A 16034-nucleotide genomic window follows, 5' to 3' on the forward strand; every position below is an offset into this window, starting at 1 on the left:
GCGAGGCCAGCCAGCCCGCCAGAGAGAATGGCTCCATTGTTCCAGCAGCTCCGTCGGCGCGCGGAGCAGACGGCGTTATCGCTTCCGACGGAAGAAATTTGCAGCCCCGTTCAGGGGCCCCGAAACTGGCACAGTTCTTTGCGACGTAGTCGAGTTCGAACGATTGAGCGTGCTACCCGCGTTCCGCTTTAAAAAGCCGTCAGACAGCGCACAGGCGTATAAGGCATCGGAAGCGGCACACACGTACGTGCAAACTGGGCTATACACATTCCCCGTCGTACGACCCCCCTCGCCATCTATGTGTGTATAAACGGCCACACGTTCCTTTGAGCAAGCGCGAAAGCGGCGCAACGAACTGAATTGTCAAAGCGGGAAGTTGCTTCTATAACAGGCATCAATAGGACCTCGCCGGTCACGGGCAACCTGCGCTGTTGGCTTGACCATACAAGCGCTTTCCCCTTCCGCCTTGGAGACAGTACAGCGCGCGGGCCAGACGCCAGCAACAACCTCGTCCGCAGAATCGAAAGACGCTGGAATGGAGGAAAACTTGTTTTCTTTGTCTTCAATGGAGTTTGCTTTCTTTGTCTTTCTTTAATGGAGTTTGCTCTCGCGAGTAGCTCTTTCAATGAAGCACTGCAAAGAATACTGTAGCGGCATACCGCCCAGTACGTAAATATTGCTTGACAGGCAAGCCAAGTAACACTCTCCCAAAGGTGGAAGGAAATTGTGCGCCATAAATCACGTATGCATATAGAAGTAGGTCAGCCAGCGTATAGCGGCACGCGGTAGTGCGGCGGTACGTGTAATCTGACATTTTCTTTCTTCAATTAGCTTCTTAAAATTATTTTTCCCGTTTCTTACTTTCTTTAGTATGCACCGTTCGGTCCGATAAAGCGAACACGAGAGAATGAGGCGAGACATACATATTACTGCAAGGAGTCGGGAAGCGCAGTAAAGACGATGTATCACAGAAGGACTACGCAAACCTAACGCTGCGCAGCACGTTGTTCCACCGAAATTGTCTTAAGAATACTTTGATTGCAGCTTTCCTCTATCAGACGCCATTCTGGAGAAAAACGCGCGAAATAAGTGCATTCAAGAGTTCCATCCGAACACCCACCCACTGTGCGTGCCCCCGTCTGATTTTTATTCCTTGAAGGCATCTATCAGACTCCAATTTGATTCCTTTAAGGGGATCGCTGAGAAGCATACCGTGCGTAGCACCCCTGCCGCACTGGCGCTGCCACAATCCTTACACCCCCGTCACACGGGCAGTTTCGGCTTTGATGTCACACTGCGCCGAAGGACGTCTCATGCTGCATACGGTCAAATGCTACCAGACATGTTTATCCTGGCCGATCTCCTGTGTACTGTCGGGCGGAACTGAATGCGTCGAAAACAGAAAGGTATACAGTTTACAGGCATGCATCTGATGCTGTAAAACGAGTGTTAGAACACAATTAACTTACAAGACGTGTTTCACATATTCAGCTGTAGGCGGTGGGCGGGCCACTGTTCATTAATACGACCTGCGGAAGCAACTGCAAGTGCGGATCTGCAAGTTCGTGCCCTATATACTGAGAAAAATTGATCACAATTTAAAAGGCTAGTATCATCTTGTATTCATTCTCTTAAGGTTATTATTATTATTATTATTATTATTATTATTATTATTTTCCCCCGTGACAGCTCCCCGAGGTCGAACGCACCCCCCAAGTTTCCGCCTGACGCTCAAAAATGTCGACAGCAATCGACGAGGCGTGATCGAGTCTTGTGGGGTGGAAGTCAAACGCGCTTGATATGAACGTGCAGCAACGCTTTATCGACATCAGAGTTCGATCTGAATTAGTTACAAGCACGCTCGGAAGAGTCCGTGTGATAGCGGTCTTGTAGTTACACGGAAGGCGTGTGTTTCTGATTGCCCTCAGCTTTCGGATGTTTCGATCGGAGCTGCGAGCTTGGTAACCCTTAGTACGAAACTATAGGAAATGAAGCCACATGAAATACACGAATATAGCTGTGAGCGCGTAAAACGATCAGGCAGACCGTCGTCCAAGGTCAGACACAGCATCTGGTGCAACGGACGTCGCTGATTGCGGTCAGTACGCGTTTTTTCGCGGACAGAGAGAAAAACAAGCATGAGACGCCGTGAGGCCCACCAAGACCTCATGGCATTCGGAAACAAATTGTCGAATAGCATCCGCCATCACGAATCCGCCAATAAAACAGCCTAGTTTGTTCGCAGTGGCCGTTAAAGAAAAGAAGAGACGCGCACAGTTTTTTCCTGTCGATAGTCCGCCTTCGACAACACGGTGATCCATCACTGAGCTGCATCTGAACACCCGCGCACATAACGAGCGACAACTCCCCATTGACTCTTGTTATTATTTCTTTTAGCGTAAGCGTGCAGCCAGCCACGCATTCACGAATGATCACAGTATCGGATACGGAGGCACGGGAAAACGCACGTCATTCCTGCCACTAACGCACGTGTATGTACGCTTTCGACAGCGCGCATTCCTCGCCGCAAATGGCTTCGCAACGATATACTATGGCGGCAACCGGTATACATGCATGCGTTACGGAGCCAGGTAACATCCCGCATGGGCCAAATGAGGAAGCAATCGCATCTCGATCGAGGCGCCGTTCGCCGACTGCTGGAACGAGGAGGAAGGCCCTGCGCACGGCAAGGAGCCCAGAGACAGAAAATAAAGCGGGCGAGCCCGACGATTCCAAAACGCCGCCGGCGAAAGACGTGGCCGCGAAGTTACATGGCCTCGCATACTTGTGAGCGCGCTCGACTTTCCGTCCTCCACACTACCGTTCTTTACAGCAGTTCGCACGGTAATATGCGCACCTCCGTTCAAAAAGCGACGACACGCGACCTTCGAGAACTGCCTGCGCGATGTCCGATATTTAATTAGGGGATTTACCGTATACACTAAGAATTAAATACCCACACCTGAACGGAATGCACGTGCGTGCCACCGTTCACTCAGGTTGCTTTGCGGTATTTATGCTCTACGGCACACGCTCGACAATGTTACAGGGAAGTGGCCCATGAGCAAATAAAAACCTCAACTGTCAGGTACGTACGTGTACGTACTCACCGCGAACGCAGAAATGAAAAAGGCTGCAAATAAGCTTAACGACTGATGCGGTGTTGGTAGTTTCGGTGAATAAGTACGTAAAAAAAGAAAGAAAAGGAAAACACCGCGCAGAACCGGTGACCAGACATTCGGGATGACCTTCTCTCGAGCAAAGCTTGCTACGGAAAGCGGAGTTGAAAATCGCTGCTAATGACGATACACCATACTGAGAACGTAGCCAACGACGTTTGAATTCACGACCTGCAAACAGTACCACATCAGTTGGTGACTGTTGTAGCGCCAGTTTAAGCTACCGGCACTTTGCAGAGCGGACGCGACGCGCGTTTTCCGCGTCCTAGAAAATTAGCGGAACACCGAAGTCGTCGGCCACGCAACAACGGCGCTTTTCGCACGAACAGTGCGGCGAACACCTGTGGATTGGCGTGTAGAAGTTGATCCCGCCGTTTAAGCCGACACGAGACACACCAACGACGCACTGGAGGTTGGAGATCTCGCCGACTTAACTGTCAATTAAGCCTAGAGCCGGCAAACATTCCTGTTCGGGCCATTGTCTATCACTTACCGATGGTGCAGCGCTATCCGGAGTTCCAATAAGCGGCCGCAATGTAATCCCATGAAATATGCACTTCGTTCGCCGGACGCTAAAGCAACGCTTGTAGAACACATGAACTCATGTCGAGGCTCCCAGAGTCCCGGCCACTGACACACCCATCAAACACAAACTGGACCTCACAACACCTGCCGTGCAAATCCAGCAGGCCAACAGGTAAGCGAGGGGAAAAACTCGCGAGCGTGTTTCTGCTCCCCCTCAAGGTATGTAACGTCAGCAAGCCGGGTAATGACAGCCAGTGACCCGCACAGGTATTTCGCCGGCGCAAAAAGTTACCTAGTACCGCACTAAGAATTTTTGGTGGCCTTTTAATTGTGTTCCAAGACGAGCTACAAACATTATTGTTCTAAAAGTTTTGCACTTTACAAACCGCGCTTGCGCCTCGCGTGCTGCAAGGTGCTGCCATCTGCGCGACGGACATGAAACTAGAGAGCAGACTGTCGTATCCGGCATCCGGTAACTTACAGGCGCATGTTTTCGCGCCTTTGAAAGTTAACTTGCCCGTTCCACTGTCTAGTGCACTTTTGAAACAACGAAGTGTAGACGTGTACGGGAATTATGCGGCTGCCACTTCATTCCTGTGGAATTTAGCATGCTCGACGCCAAAATCAACTGAGCAGCTCACGGACTCGCGAACTCCTACGGCGTCGCACGACGGTGAGGTACGCCGGGCGATTGTTTCGGTCACAGTTTCGTGTTATCTGTAGCTCGCAATGAGCAAGTCTAAAGAAGCGTCGGTAGAAAAAGCTATCCTCGACTACGTCAAAGCTCAGAACCGGCCCTACAGCTCCAACGACATCTTTAACAACCTCCACAAGGAGCATGGAAAGACTGCCGTAGTGCGAGCGCTGGAGCAACTCGCGCAGGACGACAAGATCAAAGAGAAGACTTACGGAAAACAGAAGATATACTTCGCCAACCAGGATGAATTCCCCAACGTTGCAGAAGCAGAGCTGTCCGCTATGGACCAAGAGATCAGCGACCTCAACGCTAAGCACCAAGAGTTGACGCGACAGCTGCAGACCCGGGAGTCGCAGCTGAGCGCATTGAGTCAGAGCTTAACGACGGAACAGCTCAACGAAAAGATCGCGTCTACCACTGCGGAACATGAAAGGCTGAAAGCGAGACTAGATAAGCTTACCTCCAATACGAACTTCGTCGAGCCGGAAGTTAAGGACCGCATTCTCAAAGACAACGAGACATTCGTGAAGGAATGGCGCAAGAGAAAGCGCTTGGCAAACGACATGATTGATGCCATTCTTGAAGGCTATCCTAAGGGGAAGAAAGCCCTCATCGAAGAAACTGGCGTCGAGACAGACGAAGACGTCAATGTGTCTGTGCCAAAATAGACAAGGGAAACACGTATAGTGTTTAATTACTAAGTTTAGAAGTTGTTTCCTTCAGTATTTATTTCATGTTGGCGTACGACAAAGTATTGAATTAAAGACGAAAACAGTGGTCACAATTGTCTTTATTGCTACACATGTTCTCTGCAGCTTTTAAACAATGCTGGCACAACTTATAGTCTAACATAAATCACACTAAACAAGTGAATGCTTTAGGTTACATTGTTGACACACTGTACAAATCCAGAAAGAACTCACACAGTCTGCATCATGTTATAGTACCGAAGAATATTTTATATATGCAGAATGGAAAGACAAAGTTTGTTTTCAGTAAGTACTTGTGCAATGGCAGTTTTACTTGGAATGTCACTCTTGCACTATGTGCATGGAGCAGCCAGCTCAAACATTTTAACCAAAGAAAAACCCACAAAGTTATGCTTCAGGAATGCCGGTGGCTCCAAGTGCCTTTGGATAAATAAATACACAGGTTTATTACACATTCCCTCCTGAGGCTTGAAAAGCACAGTAACATGTCCAGATGAGTTATGATCTGGTTGGGCCTTGTGCTGGACGTGAGGTGCTAGTTTCCTTCTCCAGTTGTTTTCCAAGGTACTCCCTGAAAAAAATAAAAAAAGGATTATGTAAACCATTACACTAAAATGGGAGTAAAAAAATCAAGCAGTTAAAAGAAACTTTGGCGTATTAGGCCACATATCTAAACAAACATTTACACACACGACATTTGTAGCGCTTGCAGAAAAAGGAGACACCTCAGGAGATAAAAAAAAGAGCAGCAGGAAGAGCACTGGTCTTCCGATAATTTTACTACATTAAACAAGAGTTGCAGTTTCATCCAAAAGGCAACGCATCAATTGCGATAGCAAACTATTAGACAGCTACATGAAGCAAGAATAGCAGTTTTATCGGCGGCATAAACCTGTAAACATTCGCTTACTAACTAAATTAACAAGCTTGGTGTCACATACGCACAAGTAAACATGAACACATCTCACTCGATGAATGCGGACACTCGCTGTCAAAACACAGGCGTGAAGAAGCGTGGTGGCAGGAGCAAGTGAATTGACCTTCATGCTGCTTCTCACTTCCACGCGAACTAAGCGGCGAGAACACAGTGCACATGAAGCCATCAGCACTCAGTGCACTCTGTCCCCATCGTAGATCGCTTCTGAGATAGGGCCCGCCACTTGGCTGCACCATACGCAGCCGCCACCAGAGTAAAGAACCCCAAATCTTCACATTTACATTACTGTGCAGCCCAGCGTATTTTCTTTCTCAAGGCGGATAAGCACATTTCTCCTCCCCAAAGACCAATTCAAAGATGGATGGATGGATGGATACAACTTTCTTGTACGTCCGGCAAGGTTTAACGCGACCCGGGCTCAGGTCTCCCACGAGGGAACGTCAAGGCCCTGCCTCAACGCCGCCTCACGGGCTTGCTGGACTGCTCACGTCTGGATTCCAAGGTCTGAGCTGCGCAGAGCGGCAGCCCACCTCGACAACAGGGTCTCCGGAGTAACTGCCATCCCTCCTATAACTACATTGCACTCCCACAGCATGTGTTTGAGTGTCGCTGGTCCTTCCTGGCACAATTTCCACGTGTCGTCCTGATGCTTATCTGGGAAGGTACGTTTCAGACGGAATGGATTAAGGAAGGTGTTCGTCTGGAGTTGTCGCCAGGTGACGGCCTGCCTCCTGTTCAATTTGGGACTCGGCGGTGGGTATGTCCTTCTGGTGTTCAAATATGCACTGGTTATGTTGTTGTATCTGGTGAGCCTGTCCCGGTCTGCTCGAGAAGCGTTCGCTATCGTGCGAGAGGCATTGACCTGTTCGGCACGGCGGGTCATGTCTCGCGCCGTCCGGTGCGCCGTCTCGTTTAGGTTCAGGAGTGCATCGCCTTCCGTGGTGACGTGCGCGGGGAACCATATGATCCTCGAGCTCGCGGTTTTGGATCTGCCCGCTTTGGCCAGAATGGACAGGTCTTCCTTGGAAATTCGACCTTTGGCATAATTCTTTACTGCCGTTTGCGAGTCACTTAGTATGACTTCGCATTCCTGTTTTGTGAGGGCCAGCGCAATCGCTACTTCCTCCGCTATTTCCGAGCGTTTGGTGTATACACTGCATGTGGTTCTGGTTTTTGACGCTGCGTCTATGACTACGGCAGTGTATTTTTGGCCGTTCACATATTCGGCTGCGTCGACAAAGCGCGCGTTTTTCTCCCTACCGAATGAACGGAGCAGAGCCTCGGCTCTTGCCTTTCTTCTACCTCGGTTGTAATTGGGATGCACGTTTCTTGGAATGGTTGCCACCGTAATGGTCTCTCTGATTTTGTTGGGGATTTGGATTTTCTGGCCGTGCTGGTTGTGGTACGTTATGCCGAGCGTATTAATAATGTACCTTCCCGTCGTGGTGGTCGACAGGCGTTCGAGCTGCGAGATGCGGTGAGCTTCGGCTATTTCAAAAACCCAATTAGATTTTTGAATTAGGTGTTGTGTGACTGAGGAGCAACGGGTTACATCATACGTAGGAGGACTGCACACCTAACTCCTTGGAATGCAGTTTGGTGTCGCTGAGACTGGCAATTCGATTGATCTAATGTGGAAAACTAGCTTTAAAAGGGCCCTGAACCACCCCTCGAGCTACGTGAAAAAATAGATGTTCACAACAGCATTCGCTGTTGTAAACATCTCAGCCAAATTCTGCACAAGCGTGATGCGTGGAGCTCACAAGTGGAGTGCAAAGTCACTGTTTCCTCAAACACACTCATTTCAACAAAAACCTTCTTCTTGCATGTTTCAGGGTTGCCATATTTCATCATATAGTGTATTCCCATATACGGCTGCTATTGACCAATAGCTGACACCAATGAAGCACGAGCCGACTATAGTTTGGTGGTGCTTGCCGCACCTGCCCAAGTAAGAATAAAACTTTGGCCACACTGCATATCAGTATGCTGCAGCTGTCGGCTTAATTTTGATCAGTATGGAACACTCAACTTGCCTCGAACTATGCGAAATTTCAGCAGTGAACATATGTGCACCGTGCCTGCTGCCCCTTCCGTTGAATAGCCACTAGCACCTGCAAGGGATGCGCACCAAAGTGTGCTCACTTCCGGCCGCTTCTCGTTATCCGTGCTTCGTATTGAGCGCTACGAAGTGCGGAATCTGGATTTGCCTACTATCCTTGCAGGACAAAGCCGGTCTGCACCACGGAAACACAGCCAGGCCAGAGCACATGCACGCTCTAGCCCTGCTGTGCACTTGCAGTTGTATATAACCACACGTAGCTGTGTCTGCTGCATAGAATAAATAGTGCGGCCGCTACAGGGTGCAGTGACAAGCCCACTCGCTGTAATGCTGTAGGCTGGGTACCACTACTCTTGTCGCCATAGATGCTTCACAGCTCCTTCGGAACAAACTCGGAGGTCGAATGGGAAAGCTAAATACAGCGCTCGAAATATCTATGCTCAGATCTTTTTCATAAATTATTTTGGTACTACACTGGGGGTACCACACTCATTCAAAGGCATTCTTGAGGCTTCAATGAAATGCGGTTCAGGACTTTTTTAATACAACTAGTGCTCATTTTTCAGCCAACACGCCATTGCACATGACAGCCAAAATCAATTATTTGTGTGTAATCTAAGTTTGACTCAGTGTGGGGGGTTTGGGGACTCTCAAACTGCAAATAGAGGGTCTTTACTTTTAGCTTAATTTACCCTTTTTGTAATGGAAAGTAAATGCAGTAATTAATCTACCAATTGATTAATCTATAGGTTAATATGCTGATTGAGAGACTGAACAAGTAGTATGCTACGCTTGGCTAGTCAGCCACTAGACAATGGTTGCGCAAACAGCTTCATAAACAATATACCTATACAGTAGCTACATTAGCGTTTCACCACTACGCCTTACCAGTTGTGCACCATGATCTTCTGGACGCAGAGCAAAGCCTCATACCGCACATTGGGGTCCTCGTGGCCTAGCAGTTGCATCACAAGATGCTTGCCGCCCAGTTTTTCAATAACACTGAAAGTGACCATACAAAGAACCAGTGTTACACGATGGACATTTAGCAGCTCAACCTTGCAGGCAAAAACAGTGCAAGCATCATTCCGCATTTACACTTTAGTGCCTCTAAATTATGTATGCATAGTCACCGGCATTTTCTTCTTGCCGTACTAACCAATTTGAGCACAATCTCCTCTGTTCTGGGAAATTCAAGTTTCCTAACAGAAACTCTATACTAACACCGACAAATTGAAGTCTGTAGTTTTAGCAGAAGGCTACCGAGCGGGAACCAACAAAGGAGGCACACAAAGTACACAGACAGTGCTGCGTCTATGTACTTTGTGTGTCTACTCTGTCTCCATCAGTTCCCGCGCTGTAGCCTGCCACTATGCTCAACCAACAAGCCCAACTAGTTACTCTGTACAACTCTAGTTTTAATTTTCAATATGTAACTATCTACTGAAAATACAGGAATTAAACGTAAAAATAAAAGAATTGCTGAAATGGACTGGGAGAACATTTATTGAAACGAAAACGCATTTGTGCCCAAGCAATGTAATGCAAGAGGTATTTGCTGTGCCTTTCCTACCAGTGATTGGCAGGTGGCAGATGGAACCGGTGTAGACCAACAACTATAAAACTGGAGGAACATGTATGGCACGAATGCACACAGAACTTAATTATTTGAAGAGAAGTTGAGAGTGCTGGCCATAATTAACATGGAATATATCACAGGTGAAATGAGATGATTCCTTGAAAAGTGAAGCATAAATGGAATGCACTTGTCTTCGCAAAAGGTGCCATGTGCACTACGTTAGGAGCTCCACATTTCTGTCAAGGCTCATCTCCCACCAATTCCCCACCCTCCCTTAAACCTCCATAAAAGGAGGGAGGCGACATGCGTCTTACGTGATACGACTTAGAGAGCACGACTGTAAAGCTAGTTTGCGACATCTGACAAAGGAAAAACAACAAACCCAAAGGCAAAGGACAATGCCTCAGAAAATGCATTTTAGTTCAAAGCTTGATAGCAGTGCCAAAGATTAAAGGCACGTTCCACAAGGATACAACAACTTCCTGCACCAATATTTCAAGCACTTTTTGCTGTAAATAGAAAAAGAAAGGTTCTATGGCCACTTTTCACTATTGGTCAGTCTAGAGGGATAGAATTAAGTGACGATGTTACACAATAACACAATTTATGCCAGATGTCATTATATGTGTGACCTGCTACAGTAAGCATACCAAGATATCAGTCAACATAACCATATTTATCCATAAATGCGATCCTTGCAGAGCCAAGATGACTTATTTTGTGCTGCTGCCAGCAGCAGGGTCCTGTTGTATTCTTTCTCACCGTTAGAGATCTTCAGCTAAAGGTTTATAGTTTGCTTTACACAGATGCATACAACTCTAAAAAGCTCTGCTCACCTGCCAAGAGAGAATGCTAATGGACTTGTACGCAACATTCATGCAGGCAATGAGCAGGCACAGCAGTGCTCCTCATGCCATCACATTAGCTTGAAACAATGAATGAACAGTTAGTGAGATCAGCAAATGAAGCCCCACTCAACTGTTTTCCTCGTGGATAGTACCGGACGTACTCTCCAACGTCATGGGCAGCGACACTCAGGACGAGAGGGTCCCTGCTTGTCTCCAACAGGCGCACCAAGATCCTGCAGTAAAAAGACAATACCTTACAGCATAATATTTCCTCCAGCAATTTCGTGTGTTACGGTCTAATCCAATTTCCACTTCTGCTCAAACGAGTCTTTCGGAACATCGCAAGGTGGAAATAGACGCACACACACAAAAAGAAAGAAAATTTCCCACTCAACTGGCTGAAGTGCAATGCTACAAAGTTGCCCCAAGATTACTGAGAAAGACAAGCTCTGCAGCTGGCAAAAAGATCATATCAGTGAGGATCTCATCAGATTGTTGTCACAAGGGATGCACATGAGCAGCATTTTTGGGCGGTGTTCTCATTCCGTGCCGTGCTTAGCATATGTGCTGCAGATGTGACCAGAGTACATACTAAGGTGTGCACACTGTTTGCCTGCTGCTAACAAGAAATCCCGTAGATGCACACTGGGGATTTCTCAGCGTAATGAATGTTTGGGCATAGTTGGCCAAATGAGTCACTAATATTGCATCTAGAGACACCCTAATATGAATCAAAGTACTTGTCGTTGCTGGAAACATTTTTCTTTTTTTTTTTCATGCAACAGTTGCCTTCTTCAGCTGGCTGATAACATGGATGAACATGGTATGCTGAAAGGCCCTTGCTGAAATGTTTTCCCACAGTGAACACATCTTACAGCAATAGTCCTGAAGTACATTTATAGTGACCAAAGAACCGTTGGGCACAAAGTAAGGAAATGGAATGCCAAGGGCCATGGAAATGGTTGCCGTAAATATCAAGACAAAAATATTTGATGCATTAAGTATAAGTGATGGGAAGCTGGACTTGTATCATTGGTATATTCATAAACAATGAGAGAAAGCTTGAATACCTGCCAGCCGTTGTCCCATTTCTGGAACAGTGCATTTTAGACAACCGCACAGGAGAGCCTAATTGGTGCAGAGTATGAATAATAATAAGAACACCTAGCTCTACTTTGCCTTGTAATTATGCCTTAACAGTAGGTGGCCTTACAGACCCCAGAAATGTATTCAACGATCCTTGCTAAGCAACCAGTGTGCTACACCATGTAATTAGTGCAGATGCCAGGGAGCCTGAGGTAAGAGCAGTGGCCATACGCAGTAAAATACAAATGCGGTGCCCTAACGCTGCCACAGAGAAAACCTTCTAACACAAAAGAGTAATTTGCTCAGTCTCGCATAGATCCAGCTGCCACAGTTTCCATAGCCTCTCACTCACTTCAGCAGCTCATAGTTCTTCTCATTGAGCTTGTCCGCATTCTCCCGCCAGAACTTCTCTGAGCTGTGCACAGGTCCCCACTCTAGACGACCAGACTTGATCTCTGTGGCATACTCGTCAAAGGAACTGCAAGCAGGAACAAAGATGTTCGAAATTAAGTTGCTACAGCATGGACAGCAATGAAAAAGACTAGACACTACACAGTGTGAGCAATATTCTCACAATGAGGCAGTATACATAACACTCAGCATAATTTTTCAAGTGCAACTACTATACTTAAATGCTTTACCATAAGTGATGATTTGCATCATATTAGTTTAGCTGTGCATACATATAGCAGTTGCCCACTCTGGTACGTTGTTTACGATGGTGGTTATGTGACAATGTGACATGACAGTCGCAGCAGGTGAGTTCTGCCAGAATTATTTTTTCTTTTTACCAATTCCAACTGTCTCAAACTGCCAGTACAGCACAGCGTGCCCCGATTACTGCCATCTCAAATCCCGACAGTGCTTTGCAGCACGCATTTACGTGCTGCGGCTACTCAACCGTGCGTACCTCATGTCCTGAACGCTGGTGTTAAGCTTCTCCTCCAGGTACTCAATGTCCTCCACAATGTCGGGATCGGCGTACTTCTTGCCCTGCAGTATCTCAAGCTGCCTTGACACCTTGCACTGCACCATGGCGATGGCGTTGTCCCGCCGGATCTCGTTCTCGTCAGGCTTCTCGATCAGGTTCTGCAAATTCCCCGTGCCAGGACAAAGGGAGAGAAATGCACAAAATAATGAGTGCCACTAGAATATCCTATACAGTCGACTTCCGTTAATTCGACCATGACGGGACCAACGAAATCGATCGAGTTATCTGACGGGTCGAATTGCACAATATGCAGAAAAAAACAAAACACACTGCTGATTCATTGGGCAGTATTTGCCTGGTTCTAACGCGCCCCCAAATCAAACGCGCCCCCACTTTCCACGTGCGCAAAGTAGTATACTAACGTATAAATTACATTAAACCTCCTAAACAATGTAGAAATCTAACGCGCGCCCGATTTTTAAGCAAGAAAAATTGTTGCATAATGGCGGTCAATTTTCTAAAGTAAGCTTCACCACACAATTTCTAAAGTCAGCTTCGCCGCAATAAATCAGTGTCATGCGGCAATGCATGCGAACGTTGCGAAGGCGATTTTTGTTTTGTGACTGAATGCACAACGCAGACTATCTTCGGTCCAATTTCCGTTTTTTTTAAAGTCACGCGTTATAATCAGGTGAATACTGCAATCAAGCACTATGACCTACGGTTATTGCTTTAAAATATTTCTAGGGCGGGCCGAAAATAGATGATGTGTGCTCAACGCATTGACTGTCCTCTCAGGTCTGTCGACACAGAGGCTGCCACTGAAAGGGTCGCTATCGGAGTCGCCATACGGGTCAGGCACATGCGTGCTGGCTGGTCAAGTTCGAATTATCCGGCGATGGCTAATTTAAGATGGAAATGCATAGATACCGGCCGGGACCTTCGGCATAAATGCATAGATACCGGCCGGGACCTTCGGCCCGGATCGGATTAACCGGAGCTGAATTAACGGAAGTCTAGGGCATTAGATCACTAATTAGCAGTACAATGGCAGCCATTTTAAAGAAATGAGACTACAAAATTTAAAAGCAAAACTTAATGCAAATTGTTTTTTTATATGTTGCCACTGTGAAGAAGACGCGCCTCGCGGCACAGCCGCATCGCCAACGCGCGGCTCGTCTCGCCTCGCGCTGTTGATTGCTGGCGTCCGTTTGGACAGTGTTTCGGGCTGCTTCGCCGTTCCCGGTTGCTGTGCCTTTACATTAGGAGCCGCCAATAAACCTTTTCTCAATTGGTGGAGGTGCTGGGACTCAAACCCCGTCGCTTGAAACCGTGGAGCTGAGATCACGAACGCTACCACCCGCCATGACCGACAGCTCCTCCCAAACGGCACCGACGCCACAGTCCATCACCTGCACCGGCGTTCCACGACAACGGGACCCCAAGGTCTTCAGCGGTGCAGACGACGAAGACGTAGAAGACTGGTTTGCGTCATATGAACGGGTGAGCGCACACAACAAGTGGGATGATCCAGCCAAGTTAACTCACGTCATCTTTTACCTGGCTGGTGTTGCCCAACTGTGGTTTCACAACCACGAAAGTGACGTGCCCACATGGTCAGTCTTCAAGACAACCTTTACGGAAGTGTTCGGCCGACCCGCTGTTCAAAAGCTGCGTGCCGAACAGCGCTTGCGCGCCCGAGCACAGCAGACGGCGGAAACGTTCACAAGCTACATAGAAGACGTCGTGGACCTTTGTAAACGAGTCAACGCCGCAATGCCCGAAGCTGAGCGAATTCGCCATATACTGAAAGGCATCGATGACGGCGCATTCCAGATGCTCCTAGCCAGGAATCCGCGCACTGTGTCTGAAGTTGTCAGCCTGTGCCAAAGTTACGATGAGTTAAGGAAGCAACGCGCTTCGACTCGGCGTCCTTTGGGAAGCGACGAGTTGTTGGCGAGCCTTGACAACATGTACGACCCATCCTCATTCTTTCAGCGGGTCAAGGACTTTGTGCGTGAGGAAGTTGCCCGCCAACTTTCTTTAGTCCCCTTCACTCAGGAGCCCACCTCCCGTCTTCCAAACTCGCTCCGCACCCTCATTTCCGAAGAGGTCGCCCAAGTTGTCCCTTCCGCACACCATCAGCCGCCTACAGCCGCGAATCTCAACTCTACGCGGGCAGTGCAGCCTGTCGCCACGCCTCTCACCTATGCGCAGCCAGTCCTGCCTGTGGCCGCGCCTCTTACGTACGCGCAGGCAGTACGCAGGCCTCCACCGGCGTCTTTCACGACCCAGTCCCAACCGCTGCCACCGGAAGCCCATGCTACATCTTGGACCGCACCGCGAGCTAATCCTTGGCGAACACCTGACAATCGACCCATCTGTTATTCTTGCTGCACTCTCGGACACGTCGCCCGATATTGCCGCCGTCGTCCTCAAGCGTTCGGCGACGCCTCGCGGCCCTTCCAGTACGGCAGCCAGCCATTTCGCCAATACGCCGCTCCTTCCCCCCAACCGTATGCTCGTGCTGACATCCCAGAATTTCCTTCGCGTCGCTCGCCATCCCCTCGCCGACGCTCGCTCTCCCCAATGCGTCGGCGACCCGCACCACCTGACCAGGAAAACTGAACGTCGCAGTTCAAGAGGCAAGAACTGCGCCCCATTCGAACTGTCAAAGTCCTCGCGCCTCTCCTGCTAACGTGGTCGAAATTTGTGTAGAAGGTGTTCCAGCATTCGCTCTTGTGGATACCGGCGCAGCCGTTTCTGTGATAGCCGCCAAACTGTGCCATTCGCTGCGCAAGGTGACCACACCGCTTTCTGGACTGTCGCTTCGTACGGCAAGCGCGCAGCACGTCACTCCGCACGCAGCCTGTACTGTGCGTGTGCTTATTCACGGCATTGTTTACATCGTCGAGTGTATTGTTCTTCCCACCTGCTCGCATGACGTCATCCTCGGATGGGACTTCTTATCCAGTCATAAAGCCGTGATCGACTGCGCACGCGCCAAAGTTGAATTTGCCCCTTGTGACGCACCCTTGGACGAAGATTGCGACCGCCCTTCTAAACTTACCGTGCGCGAGGACACAGATATTCCACCTGGCTCCTTCGCCCTCGTACCCGTCTTTTGCGATGCCATCGCTGATGCAACGGTCCTCTTCACGCCGTCCGACGTCTTCATGGGCCGTAAATCTCTCCCACTACCCTTCGCGACGCTTGACATGGCTGGCGGCTGCAGCAATATATACTTTTACAATCCCCTCTGTGCGCCTATTACGTTGCTCATTGGTGAATGCCTTGGCTTCGTGGAACTCCTCGACTCTTCGTCTTTGGTTGACGTCCCTGGAGACTCTTTTGACGTCGACCCCGGCCAACCATCTTCGATGTCCGCGCTTGAGGAAACGTCCAGGGTTGCGTTCTTGAATGCCATCGCCGATACCCTCACACCTGCCGAACGCGCCGACCTTCTTGATCTCCTGCACA

At 48.6% G+C, this 16034-nt stretch overlaps 3 protein-coding genes across 6 annotated transcripts in view; 1 reads left to right on the forward strand and 2 right to left on the reverse strand.

Moving 5' to 3' along the window:
• Positions 1-3933, reverse strand: part of ck (unconventional myosin-VIIa ck) — a 197795-nt gene extending 193862 nt beyond the window's left edge. For both annotated transcript variants that reach the window (XM_075681294.1, XM_075681293.1), the window contains exon 1: positions 3673-3933. The gene's annotated coding sequence lies outside the window, so the exon portion shown is untranslated. The remainder of the gene's footprint in view (positions 1-3672) is intronic.
• A 204-nt stretch (positions 3934-4137) lies between these two features.
• LOC142572301 (homologous-pairing protein 2 homolog) lies at positions 4138-5177 on the forward strand. The gene has a single exon (XM_075681298.1). It carries the CDS (start codon positions 4434-4436, stop codon positions 5067-5069), a length of 636 nt encoding a protein of 211 aa, XP_075537413.1. The 5' UTR covers positions 4138-4433; the 3' UTR covers positions 5070-5177.
• Positions 5174-16034, reverse strand: part of VhaSFD (V-type proton ATPase subunit VhaSFD) — a 49727-nt gene continuing 38866 nt past the window's right edge. For all 3 annotated transcript variants that reach the window (XM_075681295.1, XM_075681297.1, XM_075681296.1), the window contains exons 9-13: positions 12534-12712; positions 11976-12101; positions 10669-10770; positions 8999-9112; positions 5174-5682 (exon numbers count right to left, since the gene is read on the reverse strand). In XM_075681295.1, the coding sequence (XP_075537410.1) occupies positions 5610-5682; positions 8999-9112; positions 10669-10770; positions 11976-12101; positions 12534-12712 (594 nt within the window). In that variant the 3' untranslated portion in view covers positions 5174-5609. The remainder of the gene's footprint in view (positions 5683-8998; positions 9113-10668; positions 10771-11975; positions 12102-12533; positions 12713-16034) is intronic.

This window comes from Dermacentor variabilis, chromosome 2 (genome assembly GCF_050947875.1).
Source record: "Dermacentor variabilis isolate Ectoservices chromosome 2, ASM5094787v1, whole genome shotgun sequence".
Classification (NCBI taxonomy): Eukaryota; Metazoa; Arthropoda; class Arachnida; order Ixodida; family Ixodidae; genus Dermacentor; species Dermacentor variabilis.